This window comes from Rana temporaria, chromosome 1, assembly GCF_905171775.1.
Source record: "Rana temporaria chromosome 1, aRanTem1.1, whole genome shotgun sequence".
In the NCBI taxonomy this organism is placed as follows: Eukaryota; Metazoa; Chordata; class Amphibia; order Anura; family Ranidae; genus Rana; species Rana temporaria.
In genome coordinates this window covers 142,093,518-142,106,297 of record NC_053489.1, presented here as the reverse complement: position 1 = coordinate 142,106,297, position 12,780 = coordinate 142,093,518, and the positions used below count along the sequence as shown (strand labels likewise).

Here is a 12,780-nt window from a genome sequence, read left to right as displayed (position 1 = left end):
AAGTAGGTGTTAAAGTGATCAACTACTAAATAAATCTTTGTGTCTGAAATTATTTGGCCCATCTTCAGCTGACATTTGTTTTGATGCTAGCTAGTTTAATTATTCACTGGCCTCTTGCACATCCTAAGGGAACAGTATTGGGAATACAACAGGGCTTCTTGGCCAACAGCTGAAAGAGATTTTTTTTTTCATACTGGGAATAGCCAGAGACAGCAGGTTTCTGCTGAAGAAACTATATGTATTGGATAATCATGGTTGCAGAATGCTAGTCATTCTTACAGTCCTAAAACACATGGTCGGTTAATAGGCATATGACCAACATAGTCTTGAGTTGTGTCTGTGCTTCTGCTTTAGAGGAAGCTTTAGAGTAAAAACTCCATGATGTTAGGGACTGATGATTTAAACATGTGTGTAGAGTTCTGCCTTAAATAAAACCATCTTTTTAATGTATTAAGAACCTTTATATTTCCCTTCCTGGACAAAAGCATACAAAGTCCCTTTCCTCAAGTTACTTTAACTGAACATAGTATTTTACCTAAATTACAGACTTCTCCAAACTCATGCTAACAAACAAGGCCACAACTTCTTGCATTGTTGCTTTTGACATAAATGCAGGTAAATGTACAAACACACAACAACCTACTTCACAGAAAATGAACACAGTGTATCCACCACCGAAAGTAATTGGAGGCTTACCGGATTCAGTGGACCCAAAATAGGCTTATACCTAATGGGTCATAAAGGCTTATAATTGATGGTATCCCACTTCTGGAGGTGTCCTAGATGGCAGGCAGGAGGGAGAGGTCCGATGCAATTCAGTAAACGTACCAGGAAGAGGATAATCCCAATAATAGCCTTAGATGTTAAATGATTTGGACCCACGTAAGTGGTTCAAAATCGCAGCTCATAGAGAAGGAATGTAAGAGAAAGCAAAGATGCACATAGTGTAATTCTGTATGTAAAGGTTTACTTAGCAGTAAAAACAAAAGAAATTACACTCACATTTCAGCAAATAAAATCAGGCATAAAAACTGTCAGCAGTAGGGTCAGCGGGTTCCTGACGCGTTTCGATCTAATAGCACCCCAGATGATGATCTATTAGATCGAAACGCGTCGGGAACCCGCTGACCCTACTGCTGACAGTTTTTATGCCTGATTTTATTTGCTGAAATTTGAGTGTAATTTCTTTTGTTTTTACTGCTAAGTAAACCTTTACATACAGAATTACACTATGTGCATCTTTGCTTTCTCTTACATTCCTTCTCTATGAGCTGCGATTTTGAACCACTTACGTGGGTCCAAATCATTTAACATCTAAGGCTATTATTGGGATTATCCTCTTCCTGGTACATTTACTGAATTGCATCGGACCTCTCCCTCCTGCCTGCCATCTAGGACACCTCCAGAAGTGGGATACCATCAATTATAAGCCTTTATGACCCATTAGGTATAAGCCTATTTTGGGTCCACTGAATCCGGTAAGCCTCCAATTACTTTCGGTGGTGGATACACTTTTGATTGTCACTCCATGCCTATGAAGACAAGTCACTTCACTGCAGATTGTTTCACTAAGTGTGGGGAGTGTTTTGACTATTGCATATGAAACCTCACCTACAAACTTTTTCTTATTTCGTTTGTGGACTCACGAATTTATAATCTATTAGTACCTTCGGTACCTTATATTGGGTTTGCATCCAGCATTCCTATCACACATGTATTTAGCGCTACACTTTTTTGTATATTGTTTGTTTTCACAGAATTGATCTATTTCTGTTGTGTTGGCGGCCATTTATATGTTTTTTAAGTAGCGCGGTGTTATTTATACTATTTGTATAATTTTTTTCACACGTTTTGATTTTGTTTCACACAGAAAAAATCAATCCTCTCCTCACCTCCACAGAAGACCTTCTGGCACTGCTCTCCTACTCACACAGCCTTAGGAGTGATGCAGCAATTAGTGGTAACCCTCTGGACTTCTTATAGAGGCCTTTAATTGCCTCATTCTGAACAGCTGAAGTCTTTCAACGACCTTTAGCCTTTCTCTGGCTACGTTTGTAGCCGACGCCCGATAACCATCTGTGTACCGTTTAAACAAGGCAGAAATGTATGTCCCATCAGTGACAACACACCCAGATTTACCTGACTTCCTGTCACACTACCAATGGTAAGTATCGTTAAACAAAATTAAACACACAAGCAAAGAGCAGCGCTAAAAGCACACAATTCAACAAGTGTGCATATATACAACAAAAGAAATAGTGCAATTAAAATAATTAAGTCCAAATAAACCACAGTCATTTGCTATATGACAGGACCATGATAGGTGTATAGAAATAGAAAGTCCAAACTGTGTTAGATTCCCCCATTGGGAAGTAAAGCTGTCACCAACACCTCCACGCCTGAAAAAACTCCCCCTCTAAGACAGACTCTTACCAGATCAAGCTAGGTCAAAAACATAAACACTTGGGCCCGGATTCACATACAGCGGCGCATATTTATGCCGCCGTAGCGTATCTCCTTTATGCTATGCCAACGCAGCACAGAGAGGCAAGCACTGGATTCACAAAGCCAGTGCTGCCAAAACTGCGCTGGGTTTCCTAGGCATAAGCCGACGTATGTGGAAGTGGGCGTGAGCCATGCAAATGAGGCGTGACCCCATGCAACTGATAGGCCGAGCACCAGACACATACGAATCGCCAACTGCGCATGCTCACAAATACGTCGGAACAACTGCCTAAGATATGCCGGATAACTGCCTACGGCGTGAACGTAACCTACGCCTAGTCATATTCACGTCCTACGTAAAATACGTCAGCTTGTGTTCCCTTTGCATGGATGCTGCTGAGTTACACCTTCTTTATGGGGCATAACTTTGCGCCGGACGTATGACTTTACGCGCACTGCGTCGGACGGACGTACGTTCGTGAATCGGTGTATCTCCTTCATTTGCATATGTGAATAGAAAATCAATGGGAGCGCCAAATACGTCCAGCGTAAATATGCGCCCACTCTACGCCGGCGTAGGCAAGTTACGTTGGTCAGATGAAGCCTATTTTGAGGCGTATCTTAGTTTCTGAGTCAGGCGCACAGATACGACAGCGCATATTTGCACTTACGTGGCGTATCTCGAGATACGTTGGCGCAAGTGCTTTGTGAATCCCGGCCAGGATCTTTAGTTGAACGATTCCTCCCCAGATCTCGGAGGGTGGATCACACGCTAATCAGCTTGTTCAGATAAAAAGAAAGAAAGCTCCATAGCATAATTCCGTAGAAAAAGTTTATTGGGTTCCAACTTCCCTCCTTTTGGGTAGGTATTGCACTTACAATTAATAAAATAAAATAAGTATATCTTATTTTATATATATGTTTTATATATATTTGGAAAATTGGCTTGCTCCTGTTTTGTAATAAAGTGTTTTTTGAGCGAGCTTAATGTAATGACTAACATACTACCTTCTGACCAATGGCGCTCGGTCCATTTATATATAAGGCTCTGGTAAATTGGCATCAGCCCCACTTCCTGATGATGCGCAGAGCGTGAAATACATAGAAGAGAGGCTTGACACGCAAATACACAGGAGCTCCTCACTTCCACCTGGGCTTTGAATCAAACGCGGTAAACTGATAGCCACACAGTGGACTGGATCGGTTCTCACAGACCCTAGAGCTGCTAATGTGCTGAGCACCTACCACATTTTCATGTAAGTGCAGCATTTTTAATAAAGCAGTATTACACTATACCTGCTTTTTGTGGCTCATTTGGAGGAGCCAAGTCTGCAGATTCTTTGATGGGAAAGGAGACAGGAGTTGAATATTGTGGAGGATATACTCACTGACTGAAGCGGTATACCCATATACTCACGTTTTATGATTACTGGCTGGTCGCATCTTTACGAGGAGAGGCGATAGATGTTGTATATGGTGGAGATTTACCCATGAATTGAAGAATTTGGTATCTTAAATATCCATGCCTTATGGTCACTTGTTGGCCGAATTGATCTAGTGAGCGCAATCTGTTTCTCACTTTGGGTGGAGCACTTTATATTTGGATCACTGAAGCACTTTTTATTCATAGAATCACGGTGTTGGAGAATCAAATATTTACTTTTATCATTGTTTATGAATTCATTATTGTGCACTCTTTTATATATATTTTTTTACATATGTATATTTTCCACAGTTTTTTTATATCAATTAACCACTGGTTTATTATTTATTTGATTGTTAATCACAACAGTTTTTACTTGTAGACCAGATAGCACCCTTTTGATCTCTTTCACTTTTCATTAGTCATCTACTCATTTTAGGAGCAGCACTGGCACATATATATTTATTTCTTATTTAATTAGGTGGTGCCACCTCATTTTTCTCCTGTTTTCATATAATTTTTCCTGTCCAATAGGACACCAATAACAAGCGGAATCCTGCAGGTATCTCTTTCTGCACACTGCTCTGCTCTCTGACGCTGCTGGTATCCCCAAATGACATGCTGACGTCAATGTTGGTGACACCCACAGATGTCGCAATGACAAAATGCGGTGTCAGTGTGAGACCATACAATGACCAAAATTTACGTCAGCACACCATGAGGGCGATTGTAAGTGCAATACCTAAAATGGGGAAGTTGGAACACAATAAACTTTTTATATGGAATTATGCTATGGAGCTCTCTTTCTTTTTAGCTAAATTAACTGATTAGCATGTGATCCACCCTCTGGGATGCAGTGAGATCTGGGGAGGAATCATCCAACTAAAGATCCTGGCCCAGATTCTCAAAGGGCTTACGACGGCGCAACGCAATGTACGCCGTCGTAAGTCCTAATCTTAGAATCAGTTACGCATAGATATCCATTAGATCCGACAGGCGTAAGGCTCTTACGCTGTCAGATCTTAAATGCAATTTTTTTTTTTGCCGCTAGGTGTCGCCTCCGTCGTTTTCCACGTCGTGTATGCAAATTAGCAAAATACGTGAATTCCCGAATGTACGCGCGGTCGACGCAGTGAAGCTACGATGTTTACGTTAGATTTGCGCGGCGTAAAGTTGCCCCTGCTATATGAGGGGCAACCAATGTTAAGTATGGCCGTCGGTCCCGGGTCGAAATTTAAAAATTTACGTTGTTTGCTTAAGTTGTCCGTGAATGGAGCTGGACGCCATTTACGTTCACGTCGAAACCAATGACGTCCTTGCGACGTCATTTAGCGCAATGCACGTCAGGAAATTTTAGGGACGGCGCATGCGCATTACGTTTGGCGCGGGAACGCGCCTAATTTAAATGCTCCACGCCCCCTACCCGGCTCATTTGAATTAGGCGGGCTTGCGCCGGGGGATTTAAGCTACGCCGCCAAAACTTTACAGGCAAGTTCTTTGTGAATAAAGCACTTGCCTGTAAAACTTGCGGCGGCGTAACGTAAAGCAGATACGTTACGCCCGCACAGTTTTACGCACAGATACGAGAATCTGGGCCCCTGTGTTTATGCTTTAGACCTAGCTTGATCTGGTAAGAGTCTGTCTTAGAGGGGGAGTCCATACCCTCCCTCTCTCTTTTAACTTGTGGAGGTGTTGGTGACAGCTTTACTTCCCAGTGGGGGAATCTAACACAGTTCGGACTTTCTATTTCGACACCCATCACGGTGCTGTCAATTAGCACATGACTGGTTAATTTGGACTCAATTATTTTAATTGAACTTTTTTCTTTTGTTGTATATATGCACTCTTATTGAATTGTGCATTTTTAGCGCAACTGTTTAATTGTGTTTATTCCTGTCTGCAGCTACATCATTACAAAACAGTGTATAGTGCTAAAAAGGTTGGCAGATAAAACCAATGAGCACAGCGGAGGAACGAGAATCTGAAACTTTTGAACGTTTTGGATACTACCAGACCTTCAGTTACTGCCGGGATCAGCAGCATAGGCAGCGAGGGAGGTTAGTATCCAATGTCTTCTTTGCAGGCACCCATTTATTGTACAGATTTATTTTGTCAATAAAGTTGCTTTAAACAAAATACAGGCCTAGTCTCCCTCATGTAACACTCCAAAAGAGTCTTTATTGATAGTAATATTACTGTGCTGTTTTAAATAATAAAAAAAGTTTCATCCTGTCCACTGAACACCAATCCAGATTCCAGTCTAGTGATTTATAGATCTATTTATGAAACTAGAAAAGCAGGAATGCTGTCCAAATAAGGATGATGTTTGCTTTTTTCCGCATTTCAGTATTCTGAAGACCTGGGTGTCCCTCTAATTTTTGGTTGGACAAAGTTCATTGAAATTACTGTAGAAAAATAAGATTATGTTTTGAGTTATAAAATGTAATACTTACTGATGGATAGCCTGCAAGAATTTGCGCTGATGTTTTCTCACTTTCGCATGGTCTATCTTCTTCACCAGTTTTGTATTTTTATAAATTAACCATGTTTCCCTGAGAACATTAGCTGCTGCATTTTTCACCTGTGGAGAGAATAATTACAACACTAAGTAAAACCCTAAAACATGTTATAACACACCAATCATTCCTAATATACCCCACTCCAGTCACTGGCTACTACAAAGCCTCCTATGACTTCAGAAAGAATGACAATAAACTGTAGACCTCATTTTTCAGTCAGTATAGCATGATGCTTCCTCTTAGCAGATATAACCCCTTCCACTCTTTGGGAAAGGCTTTCCAAAGGATTTTGTAGTAAAGCCCTTACTAAAGATTTATAATAAAGCCATGGTAATATATGCACACTCCGTCACTGATATGTGGTGTTTTATAGTGTTGAGGATAGGGATATGTGCAGGCCAATCAAGTTTCTACACACAAAACTTGTTAAATCATGTCTTTATGGACACACATACAACACACAACATCCAAGCACAGAGCTAAAGGTCCAGGTGGATTTATCACGAACAACACCACAGTAAGGGCTGTCCCAATCACTCATATGAACATTATGAGAAATAGTTTACCAGTTATTTTTCACCCAGTTCTAATAGCGCTCCTATTCCGGCATCTGGTACACAAATAGAACACACAACAGTCATGCTGGAACAAAAAATTGCCTGACCCAAACTGTTGTAACAAGTGCTCAATTGTCTAAAATGCTTTGTATACTGTAGCAGTGCCATTATTATACCTAAACGCAATAATTTGCAGGGGTGTCCACATACTTTTGCTATATAGGGAAGGTGTCAGGTATCCACAAACTATTAGCCATACAATGTAAGTAGCCAGTGACCATAGGATATATGAAATTACTGCATTAACAGAGGCAAAGCGAAAATATTAGCATTATAATTTTTAATGGGCGACTCAAGACAGTTCTTTTCAGGAGATAAAAGTTACAGTATCTCACAAAAGTGAGTACACCCCTCATATTTTTGTAAATATTTTATTATATCTCAGAGGTTCAACAAGGTCACATTAATGGCTGTGTGTTGAGTTATTTTGACGAGACAGCAAATGTACACTTTTATACAAGCTGTACACTCACTACTTTACATTGTAGCAACAAGTGTAATTTCTTAAGTGTTGTCACATGAAAAGATATAATAAAATATTTTCAAAAATGTGAAGGGTGTACTCACTTTTGTGAGATAGTGTATGTCTTTATAGCAGGGATCTGAAAACGTGCTGTGTTACAGATTCTGCAATCTAGAAACCTGTTTGAGAGAGTGGGTAATCAAATTAGAAAAGAAAAGTGTGACCTTGTTGAACCTCTGAGTTAAAGATCTTTCTCATGTGTATAGCCGGTATTCAGGGAAGTATCAGTACTGTTCCCAGTAGAGATAGAGTAGATACCTCTGGTATATCAGGTTCAAGGGGACAGCCACAGAGTTGTTAGAGACTGAGATATCAGTTAATTGTGTTATGCTTTAGGTAACCTGCTGCCAAAAAAAGGAAGTGGCACAGAGCATTTCCCAAAAATATATATCAAGATGCCTGTATGGGCATTGCATCGTCAGCATACATTACTTTGTTGCTGAAAAAGTTTGGTATGGACAGATGGTGTACTATATCATCAGGTCATGATATTGTAACGTATATGCTCCCTAATTTTGGTGCCCATTAGTGACACCATCACATCAATAACATTTATAATTAAGTAAATGCACTTTTTAGAAGAAACCTGGTATAAAGGCAGGGATCAGCAGAGCACTTTATAAGTACATATTGCACCCCTGAAGAAGCCGTTTTTTGTGGTTGGATTGTTAAGGTTTTTTTTATACAGTAGGTTTGTGCTAGTTGGGATGGTGATGCCAGTCTGTAATGTATATATTTTTTTTTCCAATGAAATATTAATGGAAATACAATGTCTTCATACCCCTTGAAACGTTCCACATTTTGTCACGTTGTGTTTTTGTCTGGATTTTATGTGATAGACCAACACAAAGTGGCACATAATTGTGAAGTGGAAGGAAAATGATAAATGTTTTTCAACATTTGTTACAAATAAATATGTGAAAAGTGTGGCATGCATTTGTTTTCAGCCCCCCTAAGTCAATACTTTGTAGAACCACCTTTCATTACAATTACATCTGTAACTCTTTTTGGGTATGTCTTTACCAGATTTGCACATCTAGAGAGTGAAATGTTTGCCCATTCTTCTTTGCAAAATAGCTCAAGCTCTGTCAGATAGGATGGAGAGTGTCTGTGAACAATAATTTTCAAGTCTTGCCACAGATTCTCAATTGGATTTAGGTCTGGAATTTGACTGCACCATTCTAACACATGAATATGCCTTGATCTAAACCATTACATTGTAGCTCTGGATGTATGTTTAGGGTCACTCTCCTGCTGGAAGGTGAACCTCCACCCCAGTCTCAAGTCTTTTGCAGACACTAACAGGTTTTCTTCTAAAATTGCCCTGTATTTGGCTTCATCCATCTTCCCATTAACTCTGACCAGCTTCCCTGTCCCTGCTGAAGAAAAGAATACCCACAACATGATACTGCCACGACCATGTTTCATGGTGGGGATGGTGTGTTCAGGGTGATGTGCAGTGTTAGTTTTCCACCACACATAGAGTTTTGCTATGTGGCCAAAAAGTTCAATTTTGGTCTCATCTGACCAGAGCACCTTCTTCTACATGTTTGCTGTGTCCCCCACATGGCTTCTTGCAAACTGCCAACAGGACTTATGGATTTCTTTCAACAATGGATTTCTTCTTGCCACTCTTCCATAAAGGTCAGATTTGTGGAGTGCACAAGTAATAGTTGTACTGTGGACAGATTCTCCCACCTTAGCTGTGGATTTCTGCTGCTCCTCCAGAGTTATCATGGGCCTCTTGGCTGCTTCTCTGATTATTTCTCTCCTTGCCCGGCCTGTCAGTTTAGATAGACAGTCATGTCTTGGCAGGTTTGCAGTTGTGCCATACTCTTCCTATTTTCGTATGATGGAATGAACAGTGAGATGTTCAAAGCTTGGGATTTTTTTTATAACCTAACCCTGCTTTAAACTTCTCCACAACTTTATGACCTGACCTGTCCTGTGGTGTTTCTCGGCCTTCATGATGCTGTTTGTTCACTGAGGTTCTCTAACAAACTTCTGAGGGCTTCAAAGAACAGCTGTATTTACATTGAGATTAAATTACACACAGGTGGACTCTGTGGAAGGCAATTAGTTCCCCTAGATTTTAGTTGGGGGTATCAGAGTAAAGGGGGCTGAATAGAAATGCACGCCACACTTTTCACACATTTATTTGTAAAACATTTTGAAAACTAAGGAACCAATCCTCTAGTACTGTGATAGCGCCCCCCCCCCCTCCTTACTGCTTGGAAAGCACACAGCTGTATTAACCCTTAACTACCTGCTGAGAGTGTCACCATAGTTTGTTGCCTCAACCCTTTTAAACTGAAATAAGTGTAACAATCATAAAAAAGATTTCTATTTCCTCCATTTTCCTTACATTTAAATTTTAAAAATGTATTTTTACTTTTATGAGCTATTCCCAATCTGTGTTGCTGAAACCCAATGATTTATTAGACTGAATAGAGTACAATACATGTAATTCCACAGTGGACTGATAACTACGGTACTGCTTTTGTACAATACATTCTATGCAAAACCTCTTCACTAGACAAATGATCACAAAAACCTTTGAGAGTCTTTAAGTCCCATTAAAGGCGTCACTTAAAATACAGTTTACAGATTTGGCGATTTAGCAATTACAGCAACACATTTAAAAAATATAAATATATATAAATATTTACATACAGTTGTGCTCATAAGTTTACATACCCTGGCAGAATTTCTTGGACATTTTTCAGAGAATATGAATGATAACACAAAAACTTTTAGTGGTTAGTGTTTGGCTGAAGCCCTTTATTATCAGTCAACTGTGTTTACTCTTTTAAAATCATAATGGCAACAGAAACTACCCCAAAATCTTTTGATTTAAGAAATAATTCACTAAAATACCTTGTGCAAATTTAAGATTGAAGAGCATCCTGCAATAGTCACAGCGAGGAGTACTATTATTAACTCACCTTACCCACATAGCAGCTGCTGCCAATTGTAAATACAGTATATTCAGGGTCAATTTATATATGTAGCAGAGTGTTAAAAGAAAAGCTAAGGAGACTTTCGGCCTATAAGCTTAGCTGACATTTTAGCACTGTATTTTATATATATATATATATATATATATATATATATATATATATATATATATATATATATATATAAAAAATCTTTACTTTGCAACCCTGCTGCCTGGAAATTGTAAATAACGAATATTAATTAAAAATATGTAATACTTACGGTACCTGATGAAAAAAACTGGATAACAAATATTGCATTTTTTTTAGTATTGAACATAATAAAGAAAGAAAACATATACATAGATTATACTGTACATTTCTTTTAGGTATAATCCTATTTGAAAATAAATAATAGTAATAAAACGATTGATTGAACGTGCCTCTATCATGCATGCATGACTTTCTGCAATGCCATATTTCATTATATGAGGATGGCTGGTTATCAGAAAGAAAATGCTAAATTGTTCTTCAGGCTACTCCAAAGTTACTTAATTAGCTGTAATGCCTGATCAAACAGGGTCATAGCCAAACTCTGCATGGGGTTTAACTGTAAGTAAACTCATTATACTTTACCAAAAGAAGGTAGTAATTACGCATTAGTCACTAAGGTTTTTTTTTTAATCTTCCTAAATTTGAATGACAGTTAGTAAAACTGCAATGTTTAGAAGCAAAATCTGAGTATAGCATATACGGTATGTTGATAGGTATTATTACATCAACCTTGTTTAGATCAAAGTGGCTACCCATGGGGATTTAGACTGCAGATAGAATCCCAGAGTTTTAGGGCCTGGAAAGTCTTAGATTGGATGGTATATTGAATCCATGTTTCTGGAAATTTATATTTATGAGGATTTCAAAGCAATGAAAAGCATAGCGGAGAGTACCTGAAAATATAAATTGAGGACCCCTAAGAGATATACAATTGTATAAAAGGTGTATAAAATTGCTAATCAAGCCACGTTTTTATTGGCCAGCACTCTAAAAATATGGACAGCAAACCACATAGTCATACAGTATATAAACCACATATAGAGTATAACCCAAATGGTTGCTGTGGTGAGCCACTGACACCAAGATATTTAGGTGGCTACATTAACACCTCTGAACTGCTAGAACATAACACCTTAAAAAGGCAACATATAAAAGTGCACCGCTGCATCATGAAATATAAACAAATACAAAAAATTATTGAAACATAAGTGTATAATGAAGTGTCCATACAATATAGTGCAAAAAAGTCCATATTAAAACAGTGAAAATTCCACAAATGGATGTTGATTGATGAAAAACTAAAAGTATTAGGCCGCGTACACACGGTCGGACAAAACCGATGAGAATAGACCGAGGTTCAGTTTCATCGGTCCAAACCGACCGTGTGTATAGCCCATCAGTCTGTTGTCTTTCAGTCCAAAATTTTAAAAAAATGCTTTAAAATCGAACCGATTGCCCGCTGCCCGATCGGTCCAAACCGATGGTTAGTGCAGAAAGCATTGGTTCAAAACCTGCGCATGCTCAGAATCAAGTCGACGCATGCTTGGAAGCATTGAACTTTGTTTTATTCAGCACGTCGTGTGTTTGACGTCACCGCGTTCTGACCCGATCGGTTTTTGGAACGATGGTGTGTACGCACATCAGACCATCAGGCCACTTCAGCGGTGAACCGATGGAAATGGCCCTGTCGGACCATTCTCATTGGTTTGGAACGGCCGTGTGTACGCGGCCTTAGTGTAATCCTATATAAAGTTTCCAGACCACCAACAAAGCACCTCACTTGTGCTCTCCCCCATGGGTATAGGCTCACCTCTAGGAGTGAGACACCTTCAATGAAGCAGGGTCAGAAAACGCCTGTGAGCCACCCCAGGACTCAGTGAGATATTCAACACAGCTGGCTCCATTGGGGGGAGCACGAGTGAGGGGATTCGTTGGTGGTCTGGAAGCTTTATATAGGATTACATTAATACTTTCAGTTGTTCATCGATCAACATCCGTTTGTGGAATTTTCACTGTTTTAATATGGACTTTTTTGCACTTATGTGTTGTTTGTTTCAATGATTTTTTTGATATTTGTTATATTTCATTATTCAGCGTGGGCACTTTTATATATTGTTTTTGTGCACATGCATATGGGGATGTGATCAGTGCTAGCAGTTGGTCTTTGAATACCTTTCACACACACGCACTGTGTTTCTAGTACATATATAATTAGTTTTGTTTTTTGGGTAGCTCGCAAGGCTCTATAGCAGGGATATGCAAT

At 39.3% G+C, this 12,780-nt stretch overlaps 1 protein-coding gene across 1 annotated transcript in view; it reads right to left on the bottom strand.

Moving 5' to 3' along the window:
• The window catches only part of KCNN2 (potassium calcium-activated channel subfamily N member 2), a 274,148-nt gene that overhangs the window by 27,814 nt on the left and 233,554 nt on the right, over positions 1-12,780 (bottom strand). The window contains exon 6 of the mRNA XM_040343654.1: positions 6,322-6,449. Coding sequence (XP_040199588.1) covers positions 6,322-6,449 — 128 coding nt within the window. The remainder of the gene's footprint in view (positions 1-6,321; positions 6,450-12,780) is intronic.